The sequence below is a fragment of the Entelurus aequoreus genome, linkage group LG21 (genome assembly GCF_033978785.1).
Source record: "Entelurus aequoreus isolate RoL-2023_Sb linkage group LG21, RoL_Eaeq_v1.1, whole genome shotgun sequence".
Taxonomy (NCBI): Eukaryota; Metazoa; Chordata; class Actinopteri; order Syngnathiformes; family Syngnathidae; genus Entelurus; species Entelurus aequoreus.
In genome coordinates this window covers 6266739-6282257 of record NC_084751.1, presented here as the reverse complement: position 1 = coordinate 6282257, position 15519 = coordinate 6266739, and the positions used below count along the sequence as shown (strand labels likewise).

Sequence of the window (15519 nt, the reverse complement as noted above, 5' to 3'; positions counted from 1 at the left end):
TAAATAAACATCGTCAATAGAGTAAATATGTATTAATAAATAAACATCGTCAATAGAGTAAATATGTATTAATAAATAAACATCGTCAATAGAGTAAATATGTATTAAACATCGTCAATAGAGTAATATGTATTAATAAATAAACATTGTCAATAGAGTAAATATGTATTAATAAACATCGTCAATAGAGTAAATATGTATTAATAAATAAACATCGTCAATAGAGTAAATATGTATTAAACATCGTCAATAGAGTAATATGTATTAATAAATAAACATTGTCAATAGAGTAAATATGTATTAATAAACATTGTCAATAGAGTAAATATGTATTAATAAATAAACATCGTCAATAGAGTAAATATGTATTAATAAACATCGTCAATAGAGTAAATATGTATTAATAAATAAACATCGTCAATAGAGTAAATATGTATTAATAAACATCGTCAATAGAGTAAATATGTATTAATAAATAAACATCGTCAATAGAGTAAATATGTATTAATAAACATCGTCAATAGAGTAAATATGTATTAATAAATAAACATCGTCAATAGAGTAAATATGTATTAATAAACATCGTCAATAGAGTAAATATGTATTAATAAACATCGTCAATAGAGTAAATATGTATTAATAAATAAACATCGTCAATAGAGTAAATATGTATTAATAAACATCGTCAATAGAGTAAATATGTATTAATAAACGTCAATAGAGTAAATATGTATTAATAAACGTCAATAGAGTAAATATGTATTAATAAACATCGTCAATAGAGTAAATATGTATTAATAAATAAACATCGTCAATAGAGTAAATATGTATTAATAAACGTCAATAGAGTAAATATGTATTAATAAATAAACATCGTCAATAGAGTAAATATGTATTAATAAACATCGTCAATAGAGTAAATATGTATTAATAAATAAACATCGTCAATAGAGTAAATATGTATTAATAAATAAACATCGTCAATAGAGTAAATATGTATTAATAAACATCGTCAATAGAGTAAATATGTATTAATAAACGTCAATAGAGTAAATATGTATTAATAAACATCGTCAATAGAGTAAATATGTATTAATAAACGTCAATAGAGTAAATATGTATTAATAAATAAACATCGTCAATAGAGTTCGCAATGATCGAAAGTAGTTTGTCAAATTCTCCAGACTAGTTTTATTATTATTTATTTGTTTGTAATTATTGGTCGTCCAAGCCGGAAGAGAAGGCGCAGAGGTGAAAGGTCATCAAAGCGGAAGCAGAATAAATAAAGGCGGGACTGTGCTTGCTAATTAGCGCCATTTTCCACGAGAAGAAATGTTCTTCCTGCACTTCCTTCTGCACATCTTCGTGACTTCCGCCGACGTCAACGTCAACATCGGCGCTCACTTCGGGACTAAAAGCCGCTACGAGGAGGTGAACCCGCACCTGCTGGCCGACATCCTGGCCGTCAATCACTCCATCCTGCGGCCTCCCACCACCGAGCGCTGCTCCCCGGTCCATGTGAGCGCCCTGGTCCGGCACGGCAGCCGCTACCCGACCGTCAACAACGTCCGCGCCATCCGGAAGCTGAGCGACTTGCTCCGGAGCCAAAGGCCGCAAGAGGGGACGGCATGGAGGCGGGACATCCTGGAGGGATGGCGGATGTGGTACACTGACGACATGGACGGTGAGCCTCGTCACGTGACGTGACGTCATGTAATACACCCACTTTGATGTGGTACACTGACGACATGGACGGTGAGCCTCGTCACGTGACGTGACGTCATGTAATACACCCACTTTGACATATTTGTACAAGTGTTTACAAAAGTATATAAGTCACCTTCAAATGGAGTGTTGGACTTGGACTGCTCAGTCAGTCACTAAATAATATCATTATTGACCTAAACATGTTTATTACCTGGTGAGTGTACACTCATGTATACACTCTATTACTCCATCTGTGTGTGTGTGTGTGTGTGTGTGTGTCATCATCTGTGTGTATGTGTGTGTCATCTCCATCTGTGTGTGTGTGTGTCATCTCCATCCGTGTGTGTGTGTGTGTGTGTCATCTCCATCTGTGTGTGTGTGTGTGTCATCTCCATCTGTGTGTGTGTGTGTCATCTCCATCCGTGTGTGTGTGTGTGTGTGTGTCATCTCCATCTGTGTGTATGTGTGTGTCATCTCCATCTGTGTGTGTGTGTGTCATCTCCATCCGTGTGTGTGTGTGTGTGTGTGTGTGTCATCTCCATCTGTGTGTGTGTGTGTCATCTCCATCCGTGTGTGTGTCATCTCCATCTGTGTGTGTAATTAGATATATGTGTCCATGTTCTCATTTGTGTCTATCTCCATCTGTGTGTGCATGTTTTAATTTGTGTGTCTGTATCTCAATCTGTGTGTGTGTGTGTGTAAATAGATATACATGACATGTAAATCGGATTACACACACACACAGATTGAGATAGACACACAATTTAGTACAAACACGTAGATTGGATTACACACACAGATTGAGATACACACAAATGAGTACACAGACATGTAAATTGGATTACAGACACACAGTGACAATTGTGCTACAATAATAGATACAATAATAGATTACAGACACACAGTGTGCTACAATAATAGATTACAGACACACAGTGTGCTACAGTAATAGATTACAGACACACAGTGTGCTACAATAATAGATTACAGACACACAGTGTGCTACAATAATAGATTACAGACACACAGTGTGCTACAGTAATAGATTACAGACACACAGTGTGCTACAATAATAGATTACAGACACACAGTGTGCTACAGTAATAGATTACAGACACACAGTGTGCTACAGTAATAGATTACAGACACACAGTGTGCTACAATAATAGATTACAGACACAGTGTGCTACAGTAATAGATTACAGACACACAGTGTGCTACAATAATAGATTGCAGACACACAGTGTGCTACAATAATAGATTACAGACGCACAGTGTGCTACAATAATAGATTAAAGACACACAGTGTGCTACAGTAATAGATTACAGACACACAGTGTGCTACAATAATAGATTACAGACACACAGTGTGCTACAATAATAGATTACAGACACAGTGTGCTACAATAATAGATTGCAGACACACAGTGTGCTACAATAATAGATTACAGACACACAGTGTGCTACAGTAATAGATTACAAACACACAGTGTGCTACAATAATAGATTACAGACACACAGTGTGCTACAATAATAGATTACAGACAGTGTGCTACATTAATAGATTACAGACACACAGTGTGCTACAATAATAGATTACAGACACAGTGTGCTACAATAATAGATTACAGACACTACAATAATAGATTGCAGACACACAGTGTGCTACAATAATAGATTACAGACACACAGTGTGCTACAATAATAGATTACAGACACTACAATAATAGATTACAGACACACAGTGTGCTACAATAATAGATTACAGACACAGTGTGCTACAATAATAGATTGCAGACACACAGTGTGCTACAGTAATAGATTACAGACACACAGTGTGCTACAGTAATAGATTACAGACACACAGTGTGCTACAATAATAGATTACAGACACAGTGTGCTACAATAATAGATTGCAGACACACAGTGTGCTACAGTAATAGATTACAGACACACAGTGTGCTACAATAATAGATTACAGACACACAGTGTGCTACAATAATAGATTACAGACACACAGTGTGCTACAATAATAGATTACAGACACAGTGTGCTACAATAATAGATTGCAGACACACAGTGTGCTACAATAATAGATTACAGACACACAGTGTGCTACAGTAATAGATTACAAACACACAGTGTGCTACAATAATAGATTACAGACACACAGTGTGCTACAATAATAGATTACAGACACACAGTGTGCTACATTAATAGATTACAGACACACAGTGTGCTACAATAATAGATTACAGACACAGTGTGCTACAATAATAGATTACAGACACTACAATAATAGATTGCAGACACACAGTGTGCTACAATAATAGATTAGACACACAGTGTGCTACAATAATAGATTACAGACACACAGTGTGCTACAATAATAGATTACAGACACTACAATAATAGATTACAGACACACAGTGTGCTACAATAATAGATTACAGACACAGTGTGCTACAATAATAGATTACAGACACACAGTGTGCTACAATAATAGATTACAGACACTACAATAATAGATTACAGACACACAGTGTGCTACAATAATAGATTACAGACACACAGTGTGCTACAATAATAGATTGCAGACACACAGTGTGCTACAGTAATAGATTACAGACACACAGTGTGCTACAGTAATAGATTACAGACACACAGTGTGCTACAATAATAGATTACAGACACACAGTGTGCTACAGTAATAGATTACAGACACACAGTGTGCTACAATAATAGATTACAGACACAGTGTGCTACAATAATAGATTACAGACACACAGTGTGCTACAATAATAGATTACAGACACACAGTGTGCTACAATAATAGATTACAGACACACAGTGTGCTACAATAATAGATTACAGAACACAGTGTGCTACAATAATAGATTACAGACACACAGTGTGCTACAATAATAGATTACAGACACACTGTGTGCTACAATAATAGATTACAGACACACAGTGTGCTACAATAATAGATTACAGACACACAGTGTGCTACAATAATAGATTACAGACACACAGTGTGCTACAATAATAGATTACAGACACACAGTGTGCTACAATAATAGATTACAGACACACAGTGTGCTACAATAATAGATTACAGACACACAGTGTGCTACAATAATAGATTACAGACACACAGTGTGCTACAATAATAGATTACAGACACACAGTGTGCTACATTAATAGATTACAGACACACAGTGTGCTACAATAATAGATTACAGACAGTGTGCTACAATAATAGATTACAGACACTACAATAATAGATTGCAGACACACAGTGTGCTACAATAATAGATTAGACACACAGTGTGCTACAATAATAGATTACAGACACACAGTGTGCTACAATAATAGATTACAGACACTACAATAATAGATTACAGACACACAGTGTGCTACAATAATAGATTACAGACACAGTGTGCTACAATAATAGATTACAGACACACAGTGTGCTACAATAATAGATTACAGACACTACAATAATAGATTACAGACACACAGTGTGCTACAATAATAGCTTACAGACACACAGTGTGCTACAATAATAGATTGCAGACACACAGTGTGCTACAGTAATAGATTACAGACACACAGTGTGCTACAGTAATAGATTACAGACACACAGTGTGCTACAATAATAGATTACAGACACACAGTGTGCTACAGTAATAGATTACAGACACACAGTGTGCTACAATAATAGATTACAGACACACAGTGTGCTACAATAATAGATTACAGACACACAGTGTGCTACAATAATAGATTACAGACACACAGTGTGCTACAATAATAGATTACAGACACACAGTGTGCTACAATAATAGATTACAGACACACAGTGTGCTACAATAATAGATTACAGACACACAGTGTGCTACAATAATAGATTACAGACACACAGTGTGCTACAATAATAGATTACAGACACACAGTGTGCTACAATAATAGATTACAGACACACAGTGTGCTACAATAATAGATTACAGACACACAGTGTCCTACAATAATAGATTACAGACACACAGTGTGCTACATTAATAGATTACAGACACACAGTGTGCTACAATAATAGATTACAGACACAGTGTGCTACAATAATAGATTACAGACACTACAATAATAGATTGCAGACACACAGTGTGCTACAATAATAGATTAGACACACAGTGTGCTACAATAATAGATTACAGACACACAGTGTGCTACAATAATAGATTACAGACACTACAATAATAGATTACAGACACACAGTGTGCTACAATAATAGATTACAGACACAGTGTGCTACAATAATAGATTACAGACACACAGTGTGCTACAATAATAGATTACAGACACTACAATAATAGATTACAGACACACAGTGTGCTACAATAATAGATTACAGACACACAGTGTGCTACAATAATAGATTGCAGACACACAGTGTGCTACAGTAATAGATTACAGACACACAGTGTGCTACAGTAATAGATTACAGACACACAGTGTGCTACAATAATAGATTACAGACACACAGTGTGCTACAGTAATAGATTACAGACACACAGTGTGCTACAATAATAGATTACAGACACACAGTGTGCTACAATAATAGATTACAGACACACAGTGTGCTACAATAATAGATTACAGACACACAGTGTGCTACAATAATAGATTACAGACACACAGTGTGCTACAATAATAGATTACAGACACAGTGTGCTACAGTAATAGATTACAGACACACAGTGTGCTACAGTAATAGATTACAGACACTACAATAATAGATTGCAGACACACAGTGTGCTACAATAATAGATTACAGACACACAGTGTGCTACAATAATAGATTACAGACACACAGTGTGCTACAATAATAGATTACAGACACAGTGTGCTACAATAATAGATTACAGACACTACAATAATAGATTGCAGACACACAGTGTGCTACAATAATAGATTAGACACACAGTGTGCTACAATAATAGATTACAGACACACAGTGTGCTACAATAATAGATTACAGACACTACAATAATAGATTACAGACACACAGTGTGCTACAATAATAGATTACAGACACAGTGTGCTACAATAATAGATTACAGACACACAGTGTGCTACAATAATAGATTACAGACACTACAATAATAGATTAGACACACAGTGTGCTACAATAATAGCTTACAGACACACAGTGTGCTACAATAATAGATTGCAGACACACAGTGTGCTACAGTAATAGATTACAGACACACAGTGTGCTACAGTAATAGATTACAGACACACAGTGTGCTACAATAATAGATTACAGACACACAGTGTGCTACAGTAATAGATTACAGACACACAGTGTGCTACAATAATAGATTACAGACACACAGTGTGCTACAATAATAGATTACAGACACACAGTGTGCTACAATAATAGATTACAGACACACAGTGTGCTACAATAATAGATTACAGACACACAGTGTGCTACAATAATAGATTACAGACACACAGTGTGCTACAATAATAGATTACAGACACACAGTGTGCTACAATAATAGATTACAGACACACAGTGTGCTACAATAATAGATTACAGACACACAGTGTGCTACAATAATAGATTACAGACACACAGTGTGCTACAATAATAGATTACAGACACACAGTGTGCTACAATAATAGATTACAGACACACAGTGTCCTACAATAATAGATTACAGACACACAGTGTGCTACATTAATAGATTACAGACACACAGTGTGCTACAATAATAGATTACAGACACAGTGTGCTACAATAATAGATTACAGACACTACAATAATAGATTGCAGACACACAGTGTGCTACAATAATAGATTAGACACACAGTGTGCTACAATAATAGATTACAGACACACAGTGTGCTACAATAATAGATTACAGACACTACAATAATAGATTACAGACACACAGTGTGCTACAATAATAGATTACAGACACAGTGTGCTACAATAATAGATTACAGACACACAGTGTGCTACAATAATAGATTACAGACACTACAATAATAGATTACAGACACACAGTGTGCTACAATAATAGATTACAGACACACAGTGTGCTACAATAATAGATTGCAGACACACAGTGTGCTACAGTAATAGATTACAGACACACAGTGTGCTACAGTAATAGATTACAGACACACAGTGTGCTACAATAATAGATTACAGACACACAGTGTGCTACAGTAATAGATTACAGACACACAGTGTGCTACAATAATAGATTACAGACACACAGTGTGCTACAATAATAGATTACAGACACACAGTGTGCTACAATAATAGATTACAGACACACAGTGTGCTACAATAATAGATTACAGACACACAGTGTGCTACAATAATAGATTACAGACACACAGTGTGCTACAATAATAGATTACAGACACACAGTGTGCTACAATAATAGATTACAGACACACAGTGTGCTACAATAATAGATTACAGACACACAGTGTGCTACAATAATAGATTACAGACACACAGTGTGCTACAATAATAGATTACAGACACACAGTGTGCTACAATAATAGATTACAGACACACAGTGTCCTACAATAATAGATTACAGACACACAGTGTGCTACATTAATAGATTACAGACACACAGTGTGCTACAATAATAGATTACAGACACAGTGTGCTACAATAATAGATTACAGACACTACAATAATAGATTGCAGACACACAGTGTGCTACAATAATAGATTAGACACACAGTGTGCTACAATAATAGATTACAGACACACAGTGTGCTACAATAATAGATTACAGACACTACAATAATAGATTACAGACACACAGTGTGCTACAATAATAGATTACAGACACAGTGTGCTACAATAATAGATTACAGACACACAGTGTGCTACAATAATAGATTACAGACACTACAATAATAGATTACAGACACACAGTGTGCTACAATAATAGATTACAGACACACAGTGTGCTACAATAATAGATTGCAGACACACAGTGTGCTACAGTAATAGATTACAGACACACAGTGTGCTACAGTAATAGATTACAGACACACAGTGTGCTACAATAATAGATTACAGACACACAGTGTGCTACAGTAATAGATTACAGACACACAGTGTGCTACAATAATAGATTACAGACACACAGTGTGCTACAATAATAGATTACAGACACACAGTGTGCTACAATAATAGATTACAGACACACAGTGTGCTACAATAATAGATTACAGACACACAGTGTGCTACAATAATAGATTACAGACACACAGTGTGCTACAGTAATAGATTACAGACACACAGTGTGCTACAATAATAGATTACAGACACACAGTGTGCTACAATAATAGATTACAGACACACAGTGTGCTACAGTAATAGATTACAGACACACAGTGTGCTACAATAATAGATTACAGACACACAGTGTGCTACAATAATAGATTACAGACACACAGTGTGCTACAATAATAGATTGCAGACACACAGTGTGCTACAGTAATAGATTACAGACACACAGTGTGCTACAGTAATAGATTACAGACACACAGTGTGCTACAATAATAGATTACAGACACACAGTGTGCTACAGTAATAGATTACAGACACACAGTGTGCTACAATAATAGATTACAGACACACAGTGTGCTACAATAATAGATTACAGACACACAGTGTGCTACAATAATAGATTACAGACACACAGTGTGCTACAATAATAGATTACAGACACACAGTGTGCTACAATAATAGATTACAGACACACAGTGTGCTACAATAATAGATTACAGACACACAGTGTGCTACAATAATAGATTACAGACACACAGTGTGCTACAATAATAGATTACAGACACACAGTGTGCTACAATAATAGATTACAGACACACAGTGTGCTACAATAATAGATTACAGACACACAGTGTGCTACAATAATAGATTACAGACACACAGTGTCCTACAATAATAGATTACAGACACACAGTGTGCTACATTAATAGATTACAGACACACAGTGTGCTACAATAATAGATTACAGACACAGTGTGCTACAATAATAGATTACAGACACTACAATAATAGATTGCAGACACACAGTGTGCTACAATAATAGATTAGACACACAGTGTGCTACAATAATAGATTACAGACACACAGTGTGCTACAATAATAGATTACAGACACTACAATAATAGATTACAGACACACAGTGTGCTACAATAATAGATTACAGACACAGTGTGCTACAATAATAGATTACAGACACACAGTGTGCTACAATAATAGATTACAGACACTACAATAATAGATTACAGACACACAGTGTGCTACAATAATAGATTACAGACACACAGTGTGCTACAATAATAGATTGCAGACACACAGTGTGCTACAGTAATAGATTACAGACACACAGTGTGCTACAGTAATAGATTACAGACACACAGTGTGCTACAATAATAGATTACAGACACACAGTGTGCTACAGTAATAGATTACAGACACACAGTGTGCTACAATAATAGATTACAGACACACAGTGTGCTACAATAATAGATTACAGACACACAGTGTGCTACAATAATAGATTACAGACACACAGTGTGCTACAATAATAGATTACAGACACACAGTGTGCTACAATAATAGATTACAGACACACAGTGTGCTACAGTAATAGATTACAGACACACAGTGTGCTACAATAATAGATTACAGACACACAGTGTGCTACAATAATAGATTGCAGACACACAGTGTGCTACAGTAAGAGTTGCAACAATGTTGAAGTTGTGCACGTTTAAAGAATGTCAGTGTTTGCGGCTGGAAGTGATGAAAGTTGTCCCCCAGGTGAGCTGGTCCACAAAGGTAGAGAAGACATGCGTCACCTGGCCAGGCGTCTCTCCCTGCTCTTACCTTCTCTGCTGGGGGAGGAGCCAGTGCGCAGGGGGCGTGTCCAGCTGCTGAGCAGCTCCAAGCATCGTTGTGTCAGCAGCGTGGAAGCTTTCCAGGAAGGACTTCACCTGCAAGCACACCTGTCACGTAGGCCTGCATCAAGTCCATGGTCATGCTCCTCTCCTCTCCTCTCCTCCTAAATAACCTCCTCCTCCTCCTCCTCAGACGTCGACTACAGCCACAGAGTGGACGACCAGCTGCTGCGCTCCTTTGAGCGTTGCCCTGGTTACGTGGAGGGCGTGGAGAAGAACCACACGGCGCTGGCCGAGGTCCACAAGTTCCGAGACGGCCAGGAGATGGACGGCGTGAGGACCAAGGTGGCGGACAAACTCGGCCTTCCTGGCCACAGCTTGACAGCAGGTTACCGTAGCGACGCACACGACAAACTTCATTTCCTGTACATGAAAGTTCATTTCCTGTAGATCTGCTGGAGGCGGCGTTCTTCTTGTGCTCCTACGAGCTCGCCATCAAGTCCCAACACTCGCCCTGGTGCTTCCTGTTTGACCAGGACGACGCTCAGGTGACACCGCCAGCTTCTGGACTACAAAACCTGGGCTTCTCCAGCCAGCTCCTGGACTACAAAACCTGTGGTTCTGGACTACAAAACCTGTGGTTTTCCCGACAGCTTCTGGACTACAAAACCTGTGGTTCTCCCAGCAGGTTCTGGAGTACAAAACCTGTGGTTCTCCCAGCAGGTTCTGGAGTACAAAACCTGTGGTTTTCCCAGCAGGTTCTGGAGTACAAAACCTGTGGTTCTCCCGCAAGGTTCTGGAGTTCAAAACCTGCGGTTTTCCCGACAGGTTCTGGACTACAAAACCTGTGGTTCTCCCAGCAGGTTCTGGAGTACAAAACCTGTGGTTCTCCCGGAAGGTTCTGGACTACAAAACCTGCGGTTTTCCAGACAGGTTCTGGACTACAAAACCTGTGGTTCTCCCAGCAGGTTCTGGAGTACAAAACCTGTGGTTCTCCCAGCAGGTTCTGGAGTACAAAACCTGTGGTTTTCCCAGCAGGTTCTGGAGTACAAAACCTGTGGTTCTCCCACAAGGTTCTGGAGTTCAAAACCTGCGGTTTTCCCGACAGGTTCTGGACTACAAAACCTGTGATTCTCCCAGCAGGTTCTGGAGTACAAAACCTGTGGTTCTCCCGGAAGGTTCTGGACTACAAAACCTGCGGTTTTCCAGACAGGTTCTGGACTACAAAACCTGTGGTTCTCCCAGCAGGTTCTGGAGTACAAAACCTGTGGTTCTCCCGCAAGGTTCTGGAGTTCAAAACCTGCGGTTTTCCCGACAGGTTCTGGACTACAAAACCTGCGGTTCTCCCAGCAGGTTCTGGACTACAAAACCTGTGGTTCTCCCAGCAGGTTCTGGACTACAAAACCTGTGGTTCTCCCAGCATGTTCTGGAGTACAAAACCTGTGGTTCTCCCGGAAGGTTCTGGAGATCAAAACCTGCGGTTTTCCCGACAGGTTCTGACTACAAAACCTGTGGTTCTCCCGGCAGGTTCTGGAGTACAAGTTGGACCTGAAGCAGTACTGGAAGCGTGCGCACGGTCACGCCATCAACAGCCTGTCCAGCTGTCCACTCTTTCATCACATCTTCAGGACTCTGGACAAGGCGGGACGACCCCGCAGGTCAGTCAGACGCACTTTCACATTAAAGGCCTACTGAAATGAATTTTTTTTATTTAAACGGGGATAGCAGATCTATTCTATGTGTCATACTTGATCATTTCGCGATATTGCCATATTTTTGCTGAAAGGATTTAGTATAGAACAACGACGATAAAGATTGCAACTTTTGGTATCTGATAAAAAAAAGGCTTGCACCTACCGGAAGTAGCGTGACGTAGTCAGTTGAACATATACGCAAAGTTCCCTATTGTTTACAATGATGGCCGCATGAAGTGAGAGAGATTCGGACCGAGAAAGCGACAATTTCCCCATTAATTTGAGCGAGGATGAAAGATTTGTGGATGAGTAAAGTGCAAGTGAAGGACTAGTGGGGAGTTGAAGCTATTCAGATAGGGAAGATGCTGTGAGAGCCGGGGGTGACCTGATATTCAGCTGGGAATGACTACAACAGTAAATAAACACAAGACATATATATATACTCTATTAGCCACAACACAACCAGGCTTATATTTAATATGCCACAAATTAATCCTGCATAAAAACACCTGCGTGTTTGTTATGCTAGCTCCTAGCTCCTCTGCTAGCTCCTAGCTCCATCTCTGCTAGCTCCTAGCTCCATAGAACACGCCAATACAATTCAAACACCTGATCAACACACACAATCACTCAGCCCAAAAGACAGTTTACCTAACCCAAGGTTCATAAAGCTTATATATTTTTAAAAAGTTACGTACGTGACGCGCACATACGGTCAAGTTATCGAATGTTTAGCAGCCAAGGCTGCATACTCACGGTACCTGATATTCAGCTGGGAATGACTACAACAGTAAATAAACACAAGACATATATATACTCTATTAGCCACAACACAACCAGGCTTATATTTAATATGCCACAAATTAATCCTGCATAATAACACCTGCGTGTTTGTTATGCTAGCTCCTAGCTCCTCTGCTAGCTCCTAGCTCCATAGAACACGCCAATACAATTCAAACACCTGATCAACACACACAATCACTCAGCCCAAAAGACCGTTCACCTAACCCAAGGTTCATAAAGCTTATATATTTTTAAAAAGTTACGTACGTGACGCGCACGTCCGGTACGGTACGTGTTATGCTAGCTCCTAGCTCCTCTGCTAGCTCCTAGCTCCATAGAACACGCCAATACAATTCAAACACATGATCAACACACACAATCACTCAGCCCAAAAGACCGTTCACCTAACCCAAGGTTCATAAAGCTTATATATTTTAAAAAAGTTACGTACATACGCAAAAAAAAGCCAAAGCAAGTAATCCTGGTAAGAGTCTGTGTTGTCCCACTTCTCTACAGGCGTCTGTGTATCCAAATCAAAAGTCCTCCTGGTTAGAGTCTCTGTTATCCGAGTTCTTCCATCTTGACTGCATCTTTCGGGAATGTAAACAAAGAAGCGCCGGCTGTGTACTGTTGTTGCTGACTACGTTCGAAAAATACGTCCATTTCGCACCGACAACTTTCTTCTTTGCTTGCTTGGCTTCCTTCTCCATAATGCAATGAACATGATTGAAACAGATTCACGAACACAGATGTCCAGAATACTGTGGAATTATGAAATGAAAACAGAGCATTTTCGTATCGGCTTCAATGTGGAAGGCATACCCGTGTTCGCCGGGCTACGTCACGCGCATACGTCATCCGCAGAGGCGTTTCGAACCGGAAGTTTAGCGGCAAATTTAAAATGTCACTTTATAAGTTAACCCGGCCGTATTGGCATGTGTTATAATGTTAAGATTTCATCATTGATATATAAACTATCAGACTGCGTGGTCGGTAGTAGTGGCTTTCAGTAGGCCTTTAAAAGTCCCAATAAAGTGGACAAGGCGGGACGACCCCGCAGGTCAGTCAGACGCACTTTCACATTAAAAGTCCCAATAAAGTGGACAAGGCGGGACGACCCCGCAGGTCAGTCAGACGCACTTTCACATTAAAAGTCCCAATAAAGTGGACAAGGCGGGACGACCCCGCAGGTCAGTCAGACGCACTTTCACATTAAAAGTCCCAATAAAGTGGACAAGGCGGGACGACCCCGCAGGTCAGTCAGACGCACTTTCACATTAAAAGTCCCAATAAAGTGGACAAGGCGGGACGACCCCGCAGGTCAGTCAGACGCACTTTCACATTAAAAGTCCCAATAAAGTGGACAAGGCGGGACGACCCCGCAGGTCAGTCAGACGCACTTTCACATTAAAAGTCCCAATAAAGTGGACAAGGCGGGACGACCCCGCAGGTCAGTCAGACGCACTTTCACATTAAAAGTCCCAATAAAGTGGACAAGGCGGGACGACCCCGCAGGTCAGTCAGACGCACTTTCACATTAAAAGTCCCAATAAAGTGGACAAGGCGGGACGACCCCGCAGGTCAGTCAGACGCACTTTCACATTAAAAGTCCCAATAAAGTGGACAAGGCGGGACGACCCCGCAGGTCAGTCAGACGCACTTTCACATTAAAAGTCCCAATAAAGTGGACAAGGCGGGACGACCCCGCAGGTCAGTCAGACGCACTTTCACATTAAAAGTCCCAATAAAGTGGACAAGGCGGGACGACCCCGCAGGTCAGTCAGACGCACTTTCACATTAAAAGTCCCAATAAAGAAATCCAGTTGCTGTCAATCAGGTCCTCAGAGGCGTCCCCAGAGCCCGCCTCCATTCTGATTGGCCACGCAGAGACGCTCCTCCCCCTCCTCGCCCTGCTGGGACTTTACAAGGACCAGGCTCCGCCCACTGCAGACAACTACCACGCACAGCACGGTAAGAAGTAGCCGCTGTGTTTCCATGGCAACGTGAGCCTTTGTTTCTTCTCAGGTCGAACGTTCCGAACAAGCAAGATCGTCCCGTACGCCGCCAACGTGCTCTTTGTGCTCTACGACTGCCAGCGAGGACCCCGACTTCAGTTGCTCGTCAACGAGACCCCGGTTCGATTCCCGGGACTGTGGGCAGAGGACGCGCCGCTGTACCGTGACGTCCGCGCGGCGTACCGCCACCTGCTGGACGGCTGCGACTTCCATAAAGAGTGTCACGGCGCCCACGGCGGCCGAGGACCCAACACGGAGCTGTGATGCACGCTCCCAGTCTTTTCACAATAAAAGTCTTGGACCAGACTTTTCTTTTTTTGATGTGAAAGAAAACATTTGCTAAA

At 40.0% G+C, this 15519-nt stretch overlaps 1 protein-coding gene and 1 pseudogene across 2 annotated transcripts; one reads left to right on the top strand and one right to left on the bottom strand.

The window, feature by feature from the left end:
- Positions 1-10766, bottom strand: part of LOC133638220 (kinesin-like protein KIF20A) — a 67570-nt pseudogene extending 56804 nt beyond the window's left edge.
- LOC133638222 (multiple inositol polyphosphate phosphatase 1-like) lies at positions 1260-15481 on the top strand. Of its 2 annotated transcripts, none has more exons than XM_062030597.1 (7): positions 1260-1684; positions 10607-10798; positions 10877-11071; positions 11134-11231; positions 12211-12341; positions 14998-15131; positions 15186-15481. In XM_062030597.1, the coding sequence occupies exons 1-7, from the start codon at positions 1333-1335 to the stop codon at positions 15437-15439; spliced, it is 1356 nt and encodes a 451-aa protein (XP_061886581.1). In that variant the 5' UTR covers positions 1260-1332; the 3' UTR covers positions 15440-15481. The 2 variants fall into 2 exon arrangements, with proteins under 2 accessions (XP_061886581.1, XP_061886582.1); XM_062030598.1 differs by having other exon boundaries at positions 1619-1755.
- The last annotated feature ends 38 nt before the right edge of the window (positions 15482-15519 follow it).